This window comes from Pieris brassicae, chromosome 5 (genome assembly GCF_905147105.1).
Source record: "Pieris brassicae chromosome 5, ilPieBrab1.1, whole genome shotgun sequence".
Taxonomy (NCBI): domain Eukaryota; kingdom Metazoa; phylum Arthropoda; class Insecta; order Lepidoptera; family Pieridae; genus Pieris; species Pieris brassicae.
In genome coordinates this window covers 7,353,530-7,377,834 of record NC_059669.1, presented here as the reverse complement: position 1 = coordinate 7,377,834, position 24,305 = coordinate 7,353,530, and the positions used below count along the sequence as shown (strand labels likewise).

General features: G+C 31.0%; 2 protein-coding genes across 2 annotated transcripts; both read left to right on the top strand.

Moving 5' to 3' along the window:
• The first annotated feature begins 1,785 nt into the window (after nucleotides 1-1,785).
• LOC123709910 (allatostatin-like) lies at nucleotides 1,786-13,398 on the top strand. The gene is made up of 4 exons (XM_045661513.1): nucleotides 1,786-1,850; nucleotides 10,273-10,378; nucleotides 10,820-10,950; nucleotides 12,595-13,398. Exons 2-4 carry the CDS (start codon nucleotides 10,283-10,285, stop codon nucleotides 12,752-12,754), a joined length of 387 nt encoding a protein of 128 aa, XP_045517469.1. The 5' UTR covers nucleotides 1,786-1,850; nucleotides 10,273-10,282; the 3' UTR covers nucleotides 12,755-13,398.
• A 5,188-nt stretch (nucleotides 13,399-18,586) lies between these two features.
• Nucleotides 18,587-24,293, top strand: LOC123710233 (ovarian-specific serine/threonine-protein kinase Lok-like). The gene is made up of 10 exons (XM_045662008.1): nucleotides 18,587-18,618; nucleotides 18,780-19,036; nucleotides 19,127-19,256; nucleotides 19,332-19,468; nucleotides 19,639-19,766; nucleotides 19,847-19,972; nucleotides 20,128-20,331; nucleotides 20,738-20,949; nucleotides 22,301-22,502; nucleotides 22,944-24,293. Exons 2-10 carry the CDS (start codon nucleotides 18,868-18,870, stop codon nucleotides 23,181-23,183), a joined length of 1,548 nt encoding a protein of 515 aa, XP_045517964.1. The 5' UTR covers nucleotides 18,587-18,618; nucleotides 18,780-18,867; the 3' UTR covers nucleotides 23,184-24,293.
• The last annotated feature ends 12 nt before the right edge of the window (nucleotides 24,294-24,305 follow it).

The window sequence follows — 24,305 nt, the reverse complement described above, 5'->3', positions numbered from 1 at the left end:
TGAGCTTGGTTTTATACTAAAATTAATAAACATTGGAATAGGTTAAAATTGCTAATTGGACGTACCAAATCTGGCTTTGGTATAAAACATTTTGAACGAAAATTTACTACACATAATATACTAAATAATCAACATAAAATACATTTAAACCATTAAAAAAATCTTAGTTTTCTACCCTATACTTAACCAGCGTAGGGAAAAAAATAACGTTTAATGAAAACTGAATAGAATTTAATCGTAAGTAATGTTTAAAGAATGTAGAAATTTTTATACACTGCCAAGTGGGCCCGGAAGTATATCCGATTCAACAACAGATACAAGGATATGAGAGAAGCAGAAAATATAACTAACAGTATAAAGTAAATGTAAGATATTTGTAGCCTTATTATAAAACCTATTTATTTGAATTGGGAATTTATACATAAAACTACAATTTTTTTACATAAAACTTTTCTTGATTAATTTCGAGGTAGAGACTTAAAATTATATTTGATGCCGGTTTGTATATAACATTCACTTTGGATTCATTCGAATATCACAATTCTCAAAACAGATATACCAATACATTTGTTTTATACAATTTTATTTTTACATAAGAGAATTCGTACTCAATACACTACTTGTATATACTACTACTTACTATATATAAGAGTGTTAAATAGAAGTTCGGTTATATCACATAAAGACAAACACGTGCTATATCATATTATCCTCTTCAATCTGCGACTTATAGACGCTATAACTACAAAATATGGTTAACACAATCACAACATTTGGCATTATTAGTATTGAATGCGCTATGAATATGTATAGCTTATTCAACGTTCTAATTCTCTGTAGTATAAATAAGAATATTATTTGAACAATTTTGTGTATCATAATATTATAGAAGCTGTTCACTTGGTAAAACACAAAAATCACTTAAGGTAATTTCAGATGCGTGGAAACGTTCATCAGTATTCAGTAACCAAACTAATGTTTGAATAATGATTAGGTAGAGATCGCATTGAACGTTGCTTACACACATGCCTTATGACTTGTGAATGTATGTATGTAAGTTGAATTTGGCGATATAATAATTCATATCAACAATAAGAAGAATATTATGCAATAAAAAAAACAAGTTGACGATTACTTTAAGTATTAATGTCAGATTAGTCTACTAATGTGCGTTAAAAAGTTTACAAGTAAACTATTTCCGTCAACAAAAAGGAAGTATTTTTACGAAATAAAATTTAGAATGAATGAACTATAATGGATAACGACGATGATTTAGGATAATCGTCTCCTTAATATAAACAAATTCTGAAAACAATTAGTAATAATTTGTCTCAAAATTCTAATTTGCTCGGAATATTTACAAAGCCATTGAGAACTAACATGTTGTCATTTTGCGACGTTACTTAAGGATACATAGTCAATCCAAGTTACACCTAATTAATCAAAATAACATTTACTCTAACTACATTGAATAAATATGCAATATTTTATTTAGTATGTAAAGATTTTAGAAATGATAGATATTAGATTTAAAAACGCAGCAGAATATATTTTTTAATAAAACACTTTTACTTTCAAACTGTAGTTGAATTAAGCAAACATTGCATAAAATCAGAGCTTCCTTCAGTGTAATTAGATCGTAGCAGTTTACGTGCTTATGGGCGGGCGGCTTGGTAGCTACGCGCTACGCGGCAACTGCGCTATGCTTCTACAGGCTCACCTACGCGAGGACACTATCCCCTATAAAACCGCTCCGTACCGAGTTCACCTCTCATTTGCGTTCATAAACCATCTACGACACAAGCCTACGAGACTCGCAACTTTGTTACTACGCTTTGCTGCTACGAAAGGTAAGTAACATTTATTATATTTCCTATAATTTATTGTCCCTATATATTAATTCCAAATTATTCTTATTTTATTTTTTTATAACAAATCTTGTAACTTGAAATTAAATATTAGGATAAACAATAAGATATTTTTAAAAGTGGGGTATAAATACATATTAGTGTTTTATAGCATATTAATAAATTCACTTTATGAATTGTATTAACATTGCGTATAAAGTATTGTTTGCTCAGGTCGACGTAGGTTCAAACGTAGGGGAAAATGCCATACGTGTGTGGTCAAAACTCAGTCTTAATTATTTATTATAACAAAGTTTTTTATTTGTGTTGCCTATAAGCTCTATTAAAAATTAATTTAGGTTTACGTTAATTCCATTGAATATGATTGTTTAAACTCGTGCACTGGTCTACATTAATGTTAATACTTAATAAGTTTTGTATGTTATACAGCCATACAAATCGTGTCAAACAGAAGAACTGCGTGAATATTCATAAGGTATATGTTAAAAAATGCAAATGTCGTGTAATTAGATACTCCATTTATACATAATTTCTTGAAAATTCCGAAAAGTGCGTGATACATTGTGCCAATAATACTTTCTTTAAATTTAATTTAGGATTCATACAAATTTTATTTGAAAGCTTGAGCGCGGAATATAAAAGAGTAAATTTTCATTTATCGCTAGATTTAAAATTATAGTAGTGCACAGTTATTTTTTACACTGAGGCATACTTAAGGTCTTATTTTTTTTATTGTTTAATTAGAATTAGCATTTATTTTTTCCTTAACATTATTTTTATACATCTATATCTACAGCTATCAGCTATCAGCAGCATCTAGTTAGGTTCTCCCTAGAGTGGTGACTAGAATTAGACCATATTTATACCATATTTTGTTATGAATAACCTTGAATTATTTACAACTATGTTATTTTACTTACCTACCTGCCTACCTTTTCTCTCCATAAAAACCTTTCTCGAAGTTCATGGAATAAAAAAATACTCGAATTGGACTAGCCGTCTTTGAGATTTGTGTTAAGCAACATATCTTTTTTATTCATTTTTATTTATTTAGGCAAGGCGTACCGTCAGTATAACGGTATTGAAATTATTTACACATTTTTATACTTTTCACATACTAATTAATATTTATTAAACGAAGTTTCTAAATTGCTTTGTTTGGTTTGGACATTGGGCACGTCAAGCACAATAGCGTTCGAAAACTTATTCGATTTCAAAACGTCTATCGAAGTTTTACAGTGCCTGTGTTGCGTACAAAAGTAGGTACCTAATTTGCAAAGTACCGGTGATTTTATACTTGAATTTTTCAAGAGTGCTTAAGTCAGGATGAAATGTTTTGTATTTTCAATTAAAAAGTTGATACATCTCAACGACGGCGCTATAGTATTTTTTAAATTTCTAATATCTATATGGTGACATGTAAAATCATAAAGCCGTTACAGTATTTTTTTTAATTTTAACATAGCACAACAGTAGTTAGCTTTAAATATATAAATCAACCCATATCAGTTTTCAGTTAAAACGTATTAAGAGCTCAAAATGGTGGATAGAACTTTATGCGTAATTATGGATAATGAAATTATATTTTGTTGCGGATAGATCATTTGAAAAGTGCGTTCAAAAAGCTTACAAAATGAATATAGAACAAGCCTCAAATTTAAATCTAATAAATGGCTCTCGAGTCTAAAGCCAATTTTATTTAAAGCAAATGAGAAGGGAAATTGCATACATTGCATTGCATACATAATATTTTAAATTCTGCAAATTTCGACTTTGTAAAGTGAAAAATGATTTCAAATTATGTATAAATAAGGATTTTGTGTTTCAGTGATTTATTACACTAATATTTCTAACTGTCGCAAAACACATTTCGATGTGGTCTTTGTTAGTTCTAAGATTGATATTTTTGGAATATTTTGCTACATGAATTAATTTAATAACTCATATGACTAAACATAGCCGTTTTAGTTATTAAAAAAAACCCATATAACAAAATTAAATTCTTACTTTTTCCGAGTCTCTTCTATCTCCTTTTTATTCTCTTCTTCTCTCCATTAAATCTGATTTATATTGACATTGTAGTAATCAAGTGCAACTTCGTATCGAAGTAATAAGCACCATGGTTCTTAATGGCTTCTAGGCAGCCTAATGTAATTAAACTTACACCTATATTGGACAGTGTAAATAACGATATTACTGCAAGTATGAACCTTTTTAAACTAGCACTAACATTTTGTTTTCCCTAATAATAACAAAATGCTTATGATATCCTCTTTTTTGATGATTATAAAATCTAAAAAAGGACGTTATTTCAGCATATTTTGACGCTCGATTATACCTATTTTCATTCTACAATATCACTATGATATTTTGCGTTAAGGCTTTTTATAATAGCTTTATCTATTTTTATTGTTTACAGTTATTCTTCTAAACTCTGTATTGTACAGTTTGATATTCATAAGAATGACTAGCGATTAAAACTATTACATACACCTTTGTTTACTACATATAAAAACTCCTGTAATCCCCGTTATTTCCCTCATAAAATAGTTATGGCTTCATCCCAGACAAGCTAAAAGGAACAACTAACTAAATAACTACTTCTTATGTGTTTCTATGTGTAAGTAATGTTTTTCTATCACTGGTATAATTTTCTATAAATCCTTAATATTGGACAAAAGTACGCTGCTTAAATAGTAAAATTATCGTTTTTAAAAGAAATCATAAAATTCCAAAAAAATTATAAAGCCAAAAGAGTTATAAGTTTAAATGTACTATTATGTTATACAACGGTAAACGGGTAAACTTCTAAGAAAAAAAACACAAATCTGTCCCTTTTCACCCCAACGTCTCCACCTTTTGACAGAAAGAGACGAAAATTAAGTATTTTAAGTCATACAATATATTGTATGACCTAATAAATATTATATATAATATTTCGTTTTTATGGCAAATCCTGGACTATAAGTAGAAGATTGCTCGTGCAATTTATTAGTAACGAGACAGCGAGGAATAGAATAAAGTTTTCAAGTGGTTAATATAAAATGACGAGCAAGCGCTTTAAAGCGCGATACGCATAGGGGAACTTTCGTAATAATAACTTGAAGTAGCTTAGACACTTCACTTCACGTTTTAAATTTACAATATGAACCACTTTAGTTTTATTTAGATGATGCGTATTAATATTAGTTTGGAATATTACAAAAAATCATACAGTTTAGTGAGCCGCGAGCTGTAAAAATCATTATAAAATGAAGTAAATAAAAACTTTTAAATTATTGTATACCCTTTAAATTTGTAATACTGCACAGCTTTATTGCTTTTCCAGTATGGTTGCATATGAGAAAATACCAAATCACTGAATCAATTGTCACTAGATTTCATAGTGAATACCGCTAAAACCAGCTTTTATAATTTATTCATATTTCGTGCAACAAGACGACGACTAATTCTTGATTAACGCCATTGAAGTGTAATTCCTGTGCTTTGTATGGATGTGTTTTGAAATATCCATTTTTGGTCTGTTGATCTAAAAAATGTCTAGTCTAGATAGTCTTTATCTAAATTCTACGGTCAGGTATTATTTAAAATATCAATAGAATTAGTTGCAGAATACAATATTTTAACAACTCCATCGTTCTATACTTTTACTTGGTTGAATATGCACATATTCAACCGTGACGCAACTGCTTAGTGCCAGAGGATTATGTGGGACTCGCAATTGTGTGCATACCCACTAAAACCCTAAGGCACCACCAACAATCGCCTTAGGCGGGATGCCGTAACAGCAGAGCCTTACCCGCTTCTCGACATATGATGCGGCGGTTGTGTCCGCCAATTGATAGTTTGTGGAGATACTTGACACAACAAGAATAATTCAAAGACTGGGCAATCCACTTTTGGAAATAGCTAAGTGAAAAAAGCATAAAAGAGCACAGTGGTGGTAGGTTCGTGCCTCCTCGCATCTTACTACTCTATGTACAAAACTACCGAAGCACCCGTGTCAGGCCAGCATCTGCACAAGTTGGTAGCTGAAGTGGCCCCAAAGCCTCCTTATCCAATGTTAAAGCAGGGGGTCTGGAGGCTTCGATAGTATATTGATCGCTTTTCCGCTCTACTAGCATTGCTTGGTCTAAGAAAAACACTTTTTGAAGGGATTAAAGTAATGCATAGGCATTATTATTAAAACTTATCGTTATTTACATAATTCTAAATTTTAATTTTTTTTCCGACGTTTCGCGTACACGGTGACGTACTTTTCACCGTGACCACGCACGCTGAAAAATTAAAAATTTAGAATTATGTAAATAAGTATCAGTTTTAATAATAATAAAACAATACATAATCCGTTCAAAAAGTGTTGTTCTTAATGTGTAAAAGCTATTTTAACAAAAGACAATACTATTGCTTGGTCTTCCAATCGTTCGTACTCGATTCTTGGGAAAATAATTGTTAGAGGTTGAAATCTACAAATTTCTGGCGGGACTTTATCGGTTTAATGATATAAGATTTAGTTTCATAAATGGTCGTCGAAGTCCTTTATAATCCAAAGGCTTAAGTAAAGGACAAAATAAACCAAAGTATGAATAACATAATGGCACACACATTAGGATAGGATCCTATTACGATTCAATATGTCTACAATCCCTCTCGGTAGAAAGTGATCCTTCTAAAAATCTCGTTAGTACATGGCAGTTTAAAAACATCTTTGAAGCGTAATATGCACCTGCGTTAGGGCTGTCAAAACTAATTTTCACTTTGAGTTCTTTTTTTTAGGCACGCTTATATTGCCAGTTTTCCGTTCTAAGCCTTCTCAAATAGATTTGAGAGTGATTAAATGTTAATTTAGAGTAATTTTTACTGACCTTCATTAGTCTACTATACGCATTAATCGGTGTTCTTTATAATTAATTAATGCTGTACGTTAGTTATATATTGTTATTTGTGATGTCTAAGGTGATGGTCTCTTCAGATGTGATACCTATACTGGGTAAAGTGTAAATCATAATTAGTTTTGTAATTTATTTTTCTCTTGGTAGGTTCTCTACACTCTAAGTATATGACGGATACGGGGAAATGTCTCTGTTAGGTCAAAATACCTGAAATGAATTTTCAGGCATTCCCTTGTCGGTCGTTTCCTTTGTGAAGAATGCCTAGAGCCACCTCTGCCTTTAGCCAACTAAAACAATTTTTAGTGTAGTCGATGATATCACAGCTTATAAAAAATATAGGTATATATACTTCAATTCTAGAGAAGGTAACGTAACGTAAATATTAGGTATATATTCAGCCATAAGTTCTGTTACAAATTACAATGCATTCTTTTTAAAGAAAGTAATGTAATGTTAAGAAAATGCATAGATACATATTTATTATTAAAGACTTACCAAAAAATTCAATAATATTCTATTCGAAAAGGCCACCTGGCCACGAATCATTGGATTTATGCACTGTTTCCAAGGGAAATTTCGCCACTGCTTGCTCCAAAGGTTTATTAAGAGACTCAATATCGGCATTGTCATTTAGAGCAGGCCTCTAAAACTGACCATAATTTGTAGTCTAAAGGGTTGAGGTCTGGGCTATATGAGGGCCAATCTTCAGCTTACAAAGTCCGAAACGTTGGTTTCAGCCAGGCTTAGATAGTTCCTGCCTTGTGACCAGGTGAAGAATCCTGCTGGAAAGTCTACGGTATATTTTTAAAAAGTGTATTGCTAAGAGGTTTCATAACATGATCCAAGACTGTATCTTACACTTTGGCTGAAGTTCTCACAACGTCTTTACAACAATGTAGTTTTGTGACTCCTTGATAAGACACCCGCCACAAAACCATCACGGACGCAGGATGATGACCACGTTATACCTTTCCAACCACTTGAACAGCTCTTTAGAAATCAGAGCATACAATTTACCATTTTTTCATTGGTAAAGAGGATATCTCTGTGCTTTGCACCTGCGTATTGCGACAGAAGGAGTTTTGTTCAGTCCACTCTCTTTTATTGTAAATATTGATTTAGGGCATGTCCTGTAAACGCCATTCGATATTGTAATTTTATAATGAACACGAAACAATATGTATAATGGCGCAAAATCGAAAGAAGTTTTTAAAATACGTGTTCCAAATTGAATAGTTCAATTAGTATACAATATGTAGTTATAGTGTGAAGTGACTAATAATGTTATTATGGTGATTGTACTACAGAATATTGAAAAATATATCTTATTATATATCTTGGGAGTGGCAGCCCTTTCTTATGCATCTTGATAGACATTTAACTAGCAAGGCCGGCGATATTGCCTCAGAAGGTTCATCTGTTCAGCATCAACGCGCTTGCATATTAATGCGTCGTTTTTAATTCACTATAGCTATATTGTAATTTCTTTAGCCCCAAGGAACTTACTACTTTATTGTAATTCAAATTAAATAACAAAGGACGAGAAGAGATTAACATATATTACAATGCTGTAATCGCATTATAAGTAAAAAGTATAAATAGGCACTCGCCTAAAAAAACCTCTTTTTTATACTCTAAACCATTGATAATGGTTAGATATACATAAATATTAATTAATTATCCATATAAAAGAATAATAAAGCTTTTCTGAACGGAAGAAATGAGAAATTAATTGTATTAAGTATATTGGCATTTGTTCGGTTCATAATACAAATCAATCCAAAGAACATTTATTTTGGTTCTGATAAGTTTAATAAATGATTTTGAATAATAGAAATTACATATTAAACTTACATTACCTTATGTTTTAAGTATTTTATTATGTACAAAATATAAATATAGCGCTACGCCTGTAGAAATTATACGAATTATACTTAATTTATTTCATAAATGTAAATTTAAGTAAATAAACAATATACACATTACCATAAAACCTCATTGATGGCTTAGTTTTAAAACAAGCCTCGTTTAGTATTTTTATAGAACCTCGCCTGATACCCGCCGAGCATGGACACTCTCAAAGCCAGAAGGCTTCTGAGCGCGTAGCCGGAAAGACCCTAGTCGAATTGATTCGGAAATACTTCAGTGGGCAGTTCTTTTTACATAGTGGTAGTGCGCTGCAGAAACTGCCTTGAAAAACGCTCAGTTGTGAAGGATTAACTATTTTAGGATTATTGTCACAATGTTTCGGAAATTAAGTCACAAATATATAATGTTTATATTATATAATTGCATAAAGAATCGAGTAAATAAAAATATCATTGATATCAGAATAAGTTATTTAACCTTCTGTATGAAAACGGGTTAACCATTGGTAAATAATATTTGTATCCAATTACTTGTCAAGGCAGCGTTTGTAGCTAGGGTCGGCTATGATAGGAACTCCCATAGGAATATTATCAATTCAGTATTGCTCATAACGGATATTAAATATTATTTTATTTATTATATGTTTGTATTAAAACGAAGAACTTTGGGCACGCTACTTCCTCGGTGTATTGCGATGATTATACGCTTAGCAAGGAAAGCACCAACTATGGAGTCACGGAACTGCTACTGTCTACCAGAAAAAAACGTAAATCTTGATAAGTGGCTGTGCCTTATACCTCACGTCTCCAGTGTTTTTTACATACTTCTACTACATACTTTACATAGAAAGCAAATCACTCCAATTTTTTAAAAAGAAATATCATGAAAGAAATATTGTGCGTCTGCGGCCTAATTATAGAAAGGCCTGTAACGCTACTGAATTATTGTAAATTTAAAAAATCACTGCAATACCACATCACATAATATCAGCATTACAAATGATGCGCCAAATTTTATGTTTAAAAAACTTTATTTCTCATTACAAAATTATATTTTATTTACATGAGAAACTTATTATTATGCATATACGAGCGAGATACACGTCCCACTACATTCACTCGGACATACATTTTTAAATTTAACCCCAGTTGTTAAGACTTTAAAATAGTTGTATTGATAATATTCCAATTGTCATATTTAAAGACAGTTTAATATGGTTAAAATCATATAATGGCACGCCTTACTAAACACAAAATAGGGAGTAGGGTGGATCTGACATTTTCACGCTAAAATAAATTATGTTAAAAGTTCCCATTAAGGTAATTGTGGGGCACATGCCCTAATAATTTCTTAAAGACTCCATCTATAATAATTGACATAATAAATAATTGCTCTGCTGTCGTGACTTAAGATGAGTTTTAATACTATCGAAATTTATTATACGATGGTTATATAGACTCATTAATGTAATAATTTTATTACTTTAGTTTCTTAAATTTATAGAGAATTTTTAATTAGATAACATTATCGGTGTATCGTAATGTTTTTTTAAGTGTCTGCTAAAAAACGAGTATGAGTGTGACCATGATTTTATGTTATTAGAAATGTCAATACATAATGATACCGTATAGAATTTGTTTCAGAAACATCAAAATGAACGGTTTCTCCATCCACAACAACAGCATAGCCTTGCTGTTTGCAATTCTCACTTTCTTCTTAATGACATCGCTTGTACTGACTGCGCCATTGGTAAGTAAATATCAATTAAAATTGATTATTATACGAGTAGGATACTTATGCGGTAGTTTTGATAACAAGAGACTCGTATGAAGCATTTTTTACCAGGGGTAGGCGTAAGGTACACAGAAATTCAATTTTTTTCATTCATTTTTGAAAAAAAATCCAGTTTCAAGAGCTTGTTGTTTGTATATCTATACAAGAGAAATATCTCTATTTCTTTTATGTTTGTAACGAATAAACTAAAAAACAACTGAAACACGTTTTCTAATTTGTTTTCAATATTAGAATAAGAATATCGGTGTAAAAGGGCTATATTACTATTCTTAAAAGTAAAGGTCGACGGCAGGCCTCCAATATTATAAATACTATTGTTTTTGTAAACACAATTGCGTGATCTATATAAAAATATTTTAATGTAAAACTTTATTTAAATATATTTTTCACTATTAGGATTCGGAAGATGAACCAGGAGAAAACACGTTGATTGGCAGGCCCATTATGGGGGATGCAGACATGACTTGGGATGCAATTAACACGGATGCACTGCGCAAGATGTTGTTGCAAATGGACGCCGAGGAAAGGTATATAAAATAATTAATAAACTTCTATATTAGAAGAAGCGATCGAGCTATATTTTTCTATAGTAATAGTCACTAGGAAACCGACACCAAACCCTGGAATAATGCGGTAGATGAACCGGCTCAAACACATCAACGTGTTCCTCTTTCTAACTATCAGTTACTTTGTTCATACAATATTATAATCTCTTACTTTGGTTTAGTAAAGTAGCCATGATGATCGCCAACTTTGAAAAGGCTATCTGAATTCTTTCTGTTATATTCTTCTATTTCTATTCTTCTTATGAAGAACTGTAGTTTAAAGACAACAGTCTTTAACCGCTGGACACCCAAGACTGTCAGTCCTTTTTAATTGAAATTCCAATACAGTGTTATACAGATTCTTTTTGTACTCGCAATTTAATACCCTTCATGTTTCTTGTATACTGAGTTACAGACCGGAAGACGGATAACGTTATACACAAAGCTGTCCAATTCTGAATGTATTGTACCTTAATTGGTATAAGACGTGGACAGAATTCACTCTTCCTTTGACCTAGGTTAACTAAATCGGGGCTTAAGTAAAGGTTGGGGAGGCTACCTATTCTATAGAATATATAGCTACTAGCGACCTGCCCCGGCTTCTCACGCACAACCGTGACCCGTTTTACCTTTAAAAATCAGAAACCTTTAATTATTCTAGATATGTATAATAACCGTAATAAATTCCGTGCAGTAGTTTTTGAATTCAACTCAAATAGATAGATAGAGGCGGCAGAGGACTTGTTTTTATATAATACAAAAGTTTTTCTCTAGAATAATCAGTCACTCATCCTTCGTAAGAAACGTTTTCGTTTGAACGTTTTTCTCCGACTTACTTTGCGAATCCGGCAATCACGAAATCGCCTTTTAATATCTTTCAAATTGGTTTAGTATATCCAGAGATTACCCCCTATACAAACTTTACACTTTATAATATTAGTATAGATAATTTTATAAGTTATATCACATAATATATTATTTACAACCATTTTCAAGTCCGTTAGACAAATAAATTCTCAACTTCCAGATTTCTAATGCTGGTTTAAAAGTTAACGATATAAATATCTTTTACTAATCGATTTACATGGTTTTAGGATTTCCTTTTTTTATAAAATATGCGAAGTCTAATTAAGTTTATATTCATTTATACTATGTATGCGTAATTTCTTAAGGTCGAGGACTCTGGGTACGGTTAGATCGACGATCAGAAAAACTAATTGCAAGAAAAAAACCAGCTTAGCAGTCGAAGAAATGTAACCTCTCCCTCAGTTCTTTTAATAAGCTGTACTCAACAATATCAACAGTTTCCGGTATAAATGAACTGTGCCAAAGTAAAATCGAAACAAAGTACTGTCGTTAAGTATTTCCTTGAGGGCAACGATAATTGTATTAAGTTACAGTTTATGAAATTTTATCACCTAAGTTCTTACGAAGAACGACATTATTTTGAAATAAATATTCATAGCGGTGCTTAAAAATACAATTATAATAATTTTGTTAAAGTATTTTTTTTACGTTTTGTATATGTGCATACATGGATGTAACCCATGTACAATACCGTCATTTATAACATTTGTTAAGATTATTTTATGTTAAAGTATATATTAAATTAAAATATTTTTTTAGACTGGGATTGAATCGTGAGAGCAGATCCTGGCCAAGACAGAGTCGTGGTTGGGGTGCAAGAAGCCTGGATGGTCAAATTACTAGACCCTGGCGCGCTGACAAGCGACAGGCGCGCTTCCGGCAATGCTACTTCAATCCTATCTCCTGTTTCCGGAAATAAACAACGTACGATACATAACGACGATTGCCAACAAAATATTCACTAGTTTATGACCGTTACAAAATAATGTAAATAAATGGAATTATAATTATATTTTATTTAGTATGTTAAATCAATTTTCCACTGTTTTGCGATGTTCACTAGAGAAGATTCTGATTAAAAATGACACAAAATCTTAAGCGTCAATTTAGCGGTCCATCGGAACTTAGGGTTTAACTATTTTCAGGGATGTCCTGATTCTAACTAAATATATTATTCACTTTCTTTCTAGTTACCTATTCAAACATAGATATTTCGTAACGTATAATCGTAAATGTATTTCAATGTAGAAACCATCAGAATGTTCTCATGTTTCACAGAGCACAATAAAAGTAAGTCACGTACGTGGAACCATCCGTTTTTGTGACACCTTTCACACGAACTACTAACATCGTAATACCTAAAAGCCCTTAAATTTACACCATAATATTAAAAGCTTTATTTCGTTTCCATTGTCACATTTGAACTCAAGTTTACAAAAGCCGTTGAAAAGAATAAATCGTTTGTATCAGAATATTTCTATTTTACTGGAAGGTAAATAATGAGCTGTGTATGTTTTGAAAATCTATTAGGTACATTATATTATACTATTACAATTTAGACACAATTATATTTACATACAAATTAAGTAGGATAAAATGTTTTAATTCCTGGAATAAAGTTGTTGTACTGACTCTTTGTTTTCATTTAAACATATTATATCGAAAAACAAAGATCTATCGTCTAGTCCGTCAGAAGAAATCGTTAAACCTGGGATCCTGAACTGCCTGAAAACCAAAACCCCAAATAGCGCATCCGGAAAAGGGACAATAACAAAGAGAAGTATTAGCAACTACGGGACCCCTCTCACACGGATAACATAAAGGAAACAGTATCAAAAAATACTTCACATCTTCCGAGCCGGCTAGTCACCGAGGAAGATTATGACCAAAACCCTCCAAAGGTTCAAACAAAAGTAAAATTTGCTACAAAAATACCTACCCCGACTAATAGTACAACTACTAAGACATCAGGAAAACTATAACATACTCTCAACATACGATCGCTTAATTGAATAACTGGATTCAAGTAGCCCAATCTTGAGAGGACTGGCTATCTTCGGAGGAGGCCTTCACCTACAGAGGAGTTCTTACAGAATGAAGAATAATAGTTTAATAGTAAGGTTAAGGAAACAAACAACACAAGTAAATTTAGGATACAAACTTAATTACTAACAAAACTAATAATTGTATGTAAGTAAACTAACTTAATCTAAGTTCTTGTTTTATAAGTAAGAATTAAAAGGCTTTTTTATTTTATTTTATATTGAAAGTAATCGACTTTAAAGAAGATATTCCTCAATTAATTTTAGAAATGTTGCACTGATGTATTTCCGGCCCAATTCGACTTTCTTCAAGGTAAGTGCGTACAAATTCTTAAAACGGCAACGCATTGCGAGCCTTCGGTTAGTCTGTCCTTTAGATGAACTTCCTGCCGTTTGCTCCCCTCTTCTATATTTTTTTTTTCTTTTTTAATTTTATCTTACGGGCGCCTTTAATTTCAAATATATGTAACTTTTATGTATAAAAGACAATTGTCTTGTCACAACAAAATTGTTTTGAAATTTGTAAAGCAGAGACCTACTTTAATAAATTGTAAATATTGGGGATATATTCTTAAGGTTTTTTAAAGAAAATAATGTAATTGTAACGGAGTTTTCTAATGAAATCTATATACAAATTACAATAGTCGTAAAATTCTGCCTCGTGCCTCGTATGTGGCACTGATTTCTTTCAAGTACGTAAATTGATCTAATATATCAATGAATGACGTATCCGCTACCATAATAGGCTAAAGAATTTATTTATTTTTTTACAAAATAAATTTATTGGGAACCAAAAACAAAGAGAATTGATCAAATTACGACGAAATAATTATTTCTTTAAAAATTTATGATATATATGACATGACATTAAATGGCTAAATATTATGTGGCCAAAGAATTTATGTTATTGTACTCACATCTGAAGGTATATAAAAAAGTTTAATGATGTTGGAATTCGCGGACCTACTCCTTTATTGCCGACACCACATCTCGGACGATCTATAAAAATTATCGGTCCAAAATGAACGAAGCAGACATATCAGCAGCAGCAGACAGAAAACATAAACATAATAATTAAGAGTTCTCTTAAGAATAAATGTGGTTCATAGCTCAGGTCATGTCAACGATAGAATCCTGGAATTACGTTTTGCGTTATTATTTCTGTGTTAGATACATATACTGCATTACTACATATTAATTTTTTTAATTATTTATTTATTTTTATTAAATAAACGGTTTTGAGACGGTTTTTTTTAACCAACGCCTCCAATAAGCACATATAGCTGTCCGTTCTGTTACCTGATCTCATGATGTCTACTACAGTCTTGTCGAACATCGCTGCCTTTCAGCGCACATCCATGTCCATTGTAAAATCCCATAATAGTCGCTCGCGATACTGATTAGCGGAGGTTAACGGTTCCCTGCGAAGAACATTAATATTACTGTCGTATTCAATTATTTATATTTAATATAAACGTTTATACAAAGGTTCTGCTCAATAAAGACTAGTTTGTTGCAGACATTTTTAAAAATATCTGCTGTCGTCAAAATCGTGGACCTGATATTATTTTATTTTGGTATTATGTAATTTGATAGATATATTTAAATGGACATGCATATAGTATTTACATGGCCATGCATAGCTAATGTCCATATATGTATGTATTATATCAAACATTCTATAAGAGTAAATAATATATTTATTTTTATAATAAGACGGTAAAAACCACATTGTTTTTTTTTAATAATACAGAAATTTATGTGACCGTGGAACACAAATTGGTCACAATTTCACCGACAACGTTCTTTACAATACTTAAAAATAAAATTAACTACTCAAAGTACTAATTTCTTTAAATTAGTCAAAAGAAGAACCTAGGTAACACTGAAAATGTTTAGAAAATGAAAAACGGCTTAATGTAGAACCAATTGTAAATAATGGCACGAGATCGGGCTTCATTAAGAAATGCTAATCGCATCCTATCATTGCTTTGTTGTTAAATAAGCCCACAACGAAAGTCTAAATCATTTACCGAAAATTTTCTCGGGTTCTTTTTACGTGAGTTTTAGATTTGCCACCAATTCACAAAAACAAATAACAAGTGGATGCAATATACATTAGGTTATCAAAGAGTTCTAAAATTGAAATTCAAAAAAGTTTTTATTAGCAATGTTTCTAACTGGCCAGCTCTAAACATTTTCAGTGTTACCCACGTAGACAGAAAGTACATTCAAACAATGATAGATTTACATCTTTACGTCTTAGGTAGGTACGTATGTTATAAAAAATAACGCGGGAATGTTATATACATTATAACATAACACGTGTAAGAAATTTAGTCTTGTTGAGTGAATAATTTATGTTTATAATTTTATACAAAACACACAAATTGAATACGTCTAGGACTGTGGGGGGTGGCGTCAGAGATTTTTCAAGGCGGGTTTAAAAACAGTTTGGAAATTCTTTTTATAAATATAAAATACCATTTATATCAAACCATAGTGTCTAGTAACTAATACTGTTATAGAGGTTGACCCATAAATGATCATCAAAAACTTTAATCGTTGATTGTAGTAAGAGGTACTGTTTTAAGAGATACTTACCAACCGTTACCGTCAACGTCATATCATATTAACTATAATACATTTCTAGAAAAAAAATGAAACAACTCTAAAATATACTAAGAAGTATTAAACAACGATATATCTATTGACAGGCCTTCCATAATTAATATACAGTGTTCATGGTGTGAAGATCATGTAAGACTTCCTATGTTGTCGATGCCAAGTTCATAAGTCATGTATTTCATCGATTTCGTATGACGATGCTTCTGCTTTCGAATGGTCATCAGTTATTTTGTTGTGATTATATATTGATTGATGTTTGGCACCTATATTTAAAAAAATTACCTTATATGATCTTTATACCCCTATCTAAAAAAAAAATTAATGTAGCTTTATAAACCATTGACTAAATAACGTGGCGGCGCGAGTATTAGACTTTATTAGCCATTTCATTTCATTTCATAGCCATACATTCATCCATTTCCATCCGGACAACATTAGTTTTATTACAAAATCTTATCATCTTGATCGGTCAGAGCTATGCTTGCACATAAACTGAATTTTTTTTACAGATACCATTGATTCTCCTCGTCCTATGTCGGTTAAATTTTGTCTAAAGCATAAACTTCTCAGTATTAACAAATACATATTTTCAATATCATTGAAATTTACCTTCCTGATTCGTGGGAAATCATGATATTGTCAAACTTTCTTTAATTAATACTATATCAAAACCACTTCTATTTGACGATGGGTACAAAAGCAAACCGTACCCAAACTCGTATGAAATATGAACTTTTGCATAGTATTCGTACTCTTTGAACTATAAAGTTGGCTTTCTGAAATTAAGGTCCTATGTCTCATGTGTAGGACATAGACCATCCAGAGTATGCCAGCCTGCTCATCAGCCTCGTAGCTTAATGTTTAAAGGTTCGGCGTAATTATGTGTGCCATTACATTCCTACGATGAAGGGAAATCTTAGTGAGGAAACCGGCAAGTCGTTGACTTAGTCGAAGCGTGTGTCGGGCATAGAAGGCAGGTAAGCTATTTGTCTTATAAGAAAATCTATATTCAAGACAGTGCCTTAGATATGTGATGCTTAGACCATGGGCTGTAGCAACACTGTTCTTTTAATGACCATAACGTAAATATTAGAGAGAAACAAAATATTTATATAATCAATGTTCGTTCGAGAATAATATAATATACAATCAATGTTCGTGAAACGTGACACGAAATACATGACACGTGACACCCTCTGTTCATTAAAACTTTAAAATGAACTTTGTCAATAAATCCGATTTAAAGCTTTTCCTTTGTCGAACCCAAAAATTTCAATTTGCAAAATTTACAATATTTTATGTACATTTATTTAAAGAACTCTTCTTTATTATGATTCTATAAAGAAATAGTTGATTCTAAATACCGATAATTCTACAGTAAAAAATAAAATATAGAAAAATTGTATACACCTTACTTCTTAAAACTTATGATTTAACAATACAACTCTTGGAAATTAATCATAATTATTTAACCGTTGCCCAAGTCATTATCCAAATCAAAGCAAAGCGCACTTGTTTGTACACACACAACTTATTATCCATATATTTTCATATGCCATGCAATGCATTACGTTGGTATTTGTAAAATTTAATAAGAATCTTCGCGGTCGTTAGTTGCTTCAAACCAGAAGTCCAAAATATAAAAAGTGTATAGAATAAAAATCTAAGAACAAAAAGTAAAATAATATCTATGCTAACATAGCAACGAAGAAACATGTTTGTCCTTTATTTTCTAAGGCAATCCTTATGCGTCAAAATGAGATAAAATAATGTTTGTCAGTTTTTTAATTTACATAGGTTGGCACTTAGCAGAAGTTTTATTGATAAAGTTAAAATATCGAGTGGTGGATAAAATATAGTATCTATTGTTTTAAACACTATCCATCGTACCTATTTTTTTACTATTAGAAACATTAATTTAAGTTTACAACACTTTTAAAAGATTAAGTTATATGGAAATCAAACAGTATGAGTGATGAATAATTATAGTATACGTATATTATATGCGTAGTAAATGTTAGTCGGACTGACGTGGATCTATCTAACTATCCTAATCCTGTTTAATAAAGAATATATATTACCTCGTCTATGTTTATGTTGTCTAATCTGTGATGTAAGTATGCGAAATCTGTGTAATACGTAAGTTTGTAACATCATTATTTAATATTTCTGTTGTATTTATTATTTAATATGGCCGATGGCCGTTGTCTTTTTTTGAAATGCCGGTAGTGTATATCGAGATTATAAATAGTTGAAAACCTCTCAAAATTTCAGGAACAATAATTTAATGCACACCTTGAGCTTTTAATGTTCTTATCATTAAAATTGTTTTCGGACTTGAATGTATTGAGATTGAAGTAGCATGGAACCGGAAATAAATGATAATACGCAAACCCAAACTCAAACCCAAAATTCTCAAGTGGAATGGACCCAATCAAACACTCCGACACCCATACCTAATATCTGGGGAAGACTTTATCTTTTGAATTCATGGAGAAAAGAATGTATCCTTAATCTTGATCAATACTATGGTAAGATTTCGGTATAGCATTTGTAAAATATGTTTGCAAAAATTATTTAAGAACTAGAAGTAATTAAATTGCAAATTTGTATTTTTTCAGATCTCACAGAACCCGAGTTTTCGGTTGGTCGAGCGTTAGATTCTACTTTTCCAATCAAAAAAGATACTGCAAGAATTGATATTATTAAAAATGTTAGCAAGCGTCATTTTATTATTTTGAGAGATAGATCGTAAGTATTTTTGTGATTATTCTTATCCAAATAATAGCAGATGGAAATGATTAACATCTAATATTCTTATTTCAGAGAGACTTCAAGTCCAGCAGTATTAACGGATACATCATACAATGGGACTTACATAAATGGGGTTTTAATTGGAAAAGGGAAGAGCAGAGTTCTGGATGACAATGACGTGATAGCAATCACTCATCCTACAATAAGTAGTATGTATAATAAATGTTTGGCCAAAAAATTTTAAAACTAAGAGAGGTTATCTCATTGACGAAATAATCTAAAAAGGATATTGGAAACAATTTTACTAAATTATTATTTTTTTACACCTTACCTGGGATTAGAATGATAAGTTTATTTTTTGTTATTTAATTTATTTCAGTGTTCACTTTTAAAGATCTACTTAAAAATGAGCAAGACAAAGTACCCAAAGAAATCTCTCAAAAGTATTATATTTCAAGGGTACTTGGCCAAGGTGCGTGTGGAGTAGTCAAATTAGTTTATAACAAAGTAGGTTAATTTTTTGTTTTTCTTTTTTTTGATATTTTTGTTTCATTTCCATTTTTTATTTGTTATAATTTTTGTTTTAGTTGACTTGTATGAAATTCGCAATGAAAGTTGTAAAGAAAGGGAAATTAACAAATGGCCAGATTAATAATTTAACAGACCCTGTCAAAGTTATGAATGAGGTGAACATTTTAAAAGCTTTAAGACATGTAAGTATATATATGTGAGATTATATTAAGTATTATTTGTGATGATAGAAAATCTGAATTATTGACTGGATTTATAAGCTTTATAATTATCATAAAATAAAAGCAGCTTCTTCTGCTACAAGGAGGTAAAAATTATATAATAAGCGTTATTCCAGCCTTGTGTGACATCAGTGGAAGAAATATTTGACTCTCGTGAAGCAGTGTACATAGTGTTGGAGCTGATGCAGGGAGGGGAACTGTTTGACCGTATAACAAGATATGGGCGGCTGTCGGAGAGACTGACAAAATTCTACTTTAAACAAATGGTGCTAGCGGTGCAGTACTTACACTCACAAGGCATCACTCACAGAGACCTTAAAGTGAGATCTGAATGACTATAGTTTGTATTTTTTCCATCATTCTGTTGGTCAAATTGACGTTTATGAAGATTTTTTATTTTATTCTAGTGTAAAACTAAATATTATTCCTGTGTTCTATTCATACTTGCATTAAAAAATATGTTTTTCCATAAAATTGAAATTAAATATAAAGCACTTTAAAAAAGCTTAAATTACTATACCTGAAGCAACTTAATAATTTAAATAACAAAATAAAAACTTTGGTCTTGATCTCGGTTTTTTTTTAAGTTGGTCAAAAATAAATTACTCTTCAAACTCCAGCTTAGCTTTTTCCTCAATTTCATAAAATGATGTACTGATTCTGAACTAATAGTGAAATCTAAAGTATGCCAAATTGGAATGCATGGTCATTAAATATTTATTACAGCCTGAGAATGTGCTACTTGAGAGTAAGGAAGACGAAAGCCTGGTGAAGATAACGGACTTTGGTCTCAGCAAGTATGTGGGCGAAGACAGCTTCATGAAGACAATGTGTGGGACACCTATCTACCTTGCACCTGAAGTATTACGAGCTAATGGAGTGGGTTGCTATGGACCAGAGGTGGATGTATGGTGTCTGGGTGTTATATTTTTTATTTGGTAAGTTTTATATTAATGGGATTATTCATAATTAGGCAATGTAGTAGTGACTTAATGGTGCCTGCTATGTTAAATGCTGAACAAGACAAACTTCTTTACACTTTGCTTTAATTTAAAATATAGATAACAATATTTAATTCGTAATATAAAACAGCTATTTTTTAATCAATTGTTGGAATGCTGAATCAAACCACTTTAATGCGAAACTTTTTATTGTACATACACTGCCAAAAGTCTGATATAATTCAAAAAACTAGAGAATAAGAGATACCATTGATGTTGTTTTATAATGTTATTACCTGTGACTAAATTTATGAACATTGGGTTACAGCTATTGACAGTATTAGTTACAAATAAAATATGTCAGGCTTTATATTAGGATTTCATGCACTATTCAAAAACCATTTTATTAGCAAATATGTAAATGATTTTATACCTTTTAATTAAAATAATTAATAAAGGTAGGTATAGATTGAAAATGTATGGTTTGTGGACTCAGTTACCGCACTTAGACGCTTATTAGTTCCGTTGTACGTAAATATTGTTTATTGATTGTGATTGAAAAGGTATAAATATTAATTTAAAATGTCCTTCCACATTTTTACGCTAATTGAATTACAGAAATCACCTATATATATTACTACTATAATTTCTGTAAAAATATCTTTTATTAATAGCCTGACTTGTAAAACGAAGCAACCGCGAAAAAAGTTCGGTGGCGGTGTTTTGAATAGAGATGTTTCAATAAAACTCTTTGTTTGAAGCTGGGTAATAACTGACTTTAACGGTTTAAAACTAACACAAAATTAGAGGGTTGCGACGCTAACAAAAACAACATGGCTTATATCTAAGGGTTCCTAAATTGGATAGTGTTGAAGGGTTCATAAAGTACAATTTATAAGTGTGGCAAAAGCTGAAGGCTTCGGCTGAATATTGGCTTCAAGTGTACGATGGTTGTTTAGATTTGGTTTACGATTCTATTTATTACCTAAACATATCTAACTTAACTACAGTTAGGTTACATAACTCGCGTCACTATTCAGTTTGAATTTTTTTAATCTGTAAGGATGTTATTGTTTTTGATCTGCTCTATAAGCTAAATAAACAGATGTTGGATTATCTAAATTAATCAAATGTTTCCTAGAACATTTATGCCTTACTAAGCATAATGTGTTGTTTATTTTACATACAGGGTACATACTTAGTTGTTTATTGTAATATTAATTTCTTATAGTTTATCTTTAACCAAATTAAAATGTTACTGGGTTGTAATGAAGACTCTAACTTTTAATACTTATATTGAATAAGATCTTTATCTGAAATTTTATTTTTCACATAAGTTTCGTTTCAGTCTGGTGGGTTACTTGCCCTTCTCCCCGGAGTACCAAGAGCTCCCCTTGAGCGAGCAAATACTCTCAGGCCGCTATCGGTATTCGTCCAGTTGCTGGCGTGACGTCAGTCTTCAAGCCAAGTTGCTGATGAAGCGAATGCTTACCGTTAATGTACGAAGGCGCATCTCTCTAGAGCAGATATTAAAGCACCCATGGATGCAGGTAAGGCATGAAATTATTGTGGAACAGAAAACCTTTGAACTTGTCTTAAGGCATTTATTTCATACTATTTATATTTCATTAATAACTTTATTTAACAAATGCATTATCTTATATCGTAAATAGACAACTTATTTTCGTTTTTAGTTCTCATATTCCACGAATTCTTTGTAAATTAAGAAGAAGAATCACGTATTTTTATGCTTCAGCGAATTCACGATAAATCTTAGTGTTCTTTATATTTTGTATTCTTTTTTTTGTACTGGATTTCGTGAGACTGACATAATGTAGATTTGGCGACGAAAATGGCTCATGATAAAGTAATATTATTAATTTAAATAGTTCTTTGTTTTTCTAAAAGTGCCGAAATTTTGACATAAAAGTTGTAGTCAATTATTTTTATACATAACTTGGTACACAGATTGATATAAAATATTATTTCAGGATGACGATATCAACCTAAGAATTGACGTTTTGTTGTCGCAACATCAATTAAAAAATGAAAACGAAGAGAATAATAACAAGAAAGCCGACATAGCTGTCGTCCGCCTAGTAGCAGCTAATAAAAGACCAATCAGTGACTCATCAAACACGGCTGAGCCGATTGCCAAAAAGGTTAAAGTAGGGAGAAGAGACGAAAATGATGACACTAGTTCAGCTACTAGCTGCTACTCCGAAGAATGATTCTTATTTTGACAATTAATGTTAAGGACAGAATGACTGACAGATTGAACTGTCAAGTAAATGACAATGACTGGTTCATTTAAAACAACATTCTATTTCCATTGCACAAAACTTTCAAGTTATGTTATAGCATTTTTATTTTGACAGCGACGATAAAAAACCCTTTGGGCCTTTAAGCGGATTTTTCAATTTTATTTAAAAAAAAGTTAAGTGCAAGTTTTCTGAAGGATTTGATATAAGAACTTTAAACTTATATCGCCTAAACTACTTAAATAATAATTTGAATATAACTTAGATTGTTGGATTATGTTTACAAGTGTTCAAATAAATATTAACATGTTTTTTTTTTAAATTTTAATTGTTGTCAAATCTGTCTACGGAGAGTGCCGCTTTTATTACAACATATATGAACCTTTTCAAATTGAACATATTTCATTAGTATGAACTGTCTTATTAAATTCAATGACGAAAATTATGTAATAAATAAGCGCGTTTTAATCCAGTATTTTTCACCTAGATTTAAATCTAAATTCTAACAGTATTTAAAAAAAAATATCCCACCTATAATGTAATATTACGGTTCAATAATTTTAATGATACTCTTGTTGAAATATTTCTTGATCTGTTCTGGTAAGGTGAGTCCGGTTTGAACCTAAAAACATGTTAGACACTGTTTTTCGAGATTGAGAAATATAAATATTTTGTTTTATGATTGTTTTTTAATGATGTTTATTTAGTTCTTGTGAATGTTCCCATTTTGATTGTTATTTTAAATTTAAGTTTTTAACTACCTCGTGATATTACCAATATTATCATAGAAGTTTCACCAAAATTATAGTTGATCTTTGTTTCTTAGCTATAGATTTGGTAATTTTTGTACTTAGATTTGTATTGAACTTGTAACTATATTTGTGACAAAATTCATAACTGTTTACGTTTGTTTCCATAGGCTTATGGAACATAATAGGTTCTATAATAACACAAATAAAAATTATTTTAGTTTTAAAATAATGTTTTGAAATTTAAATTTGCGTTCTTCAAAGTACATAATTATTCAACTGAATTATTTTAAAATAAGTTTTGTGCCATAAATTGATTTTTATTCAAATAAAAGAGTATAAT

Excerpts from the sequence above, each read along its gene's own strand:
- LOC123710233 (XM_045662008.1), top strand. The coding sequence starts at position 18,868 with ATGGAACCGGAAATAAATGATAATACGCAAACCCAAACTCAAACCCAA. Across the intron at positions 19,469-19,638 it reads CACTCATCCTACAATAAGTA|TGTTCACTTTTAAAGATCTA; the intron begins GTATGTATAATA and ends AATTTATTTCAG. Across the intron at positions 22,503-22,943 it reads TAAAGCACCCATGGATGCAG|GATGACGATATCAACCTAAG; the intron begins GTAAGGCATGAA and ends ATATTATTTCAG.
- LOC123709910 (XM_045661513.1), top strand. The coding sequence starts at position 10,283 with ATGAACGGTTTCTCCATCCACAACAACAGCATAGCCTTGCTGTTTGCA. Across the intron at positions 10,379-10,819 it reads TTGTACTGACTGCGCCATTG|GATTCGGAAGATGAACCAGG; the intron begins GTAAGTAAATAT and ends TTTCACTATTAG. Across the intron at positions 10,951-12,594 it reads CAAATGGACGCCGAGGAAAG|ACTGGGATTGAATCGTGAGA; the intron begins GTATATAAAATA and ends ATATTTTTTTAG.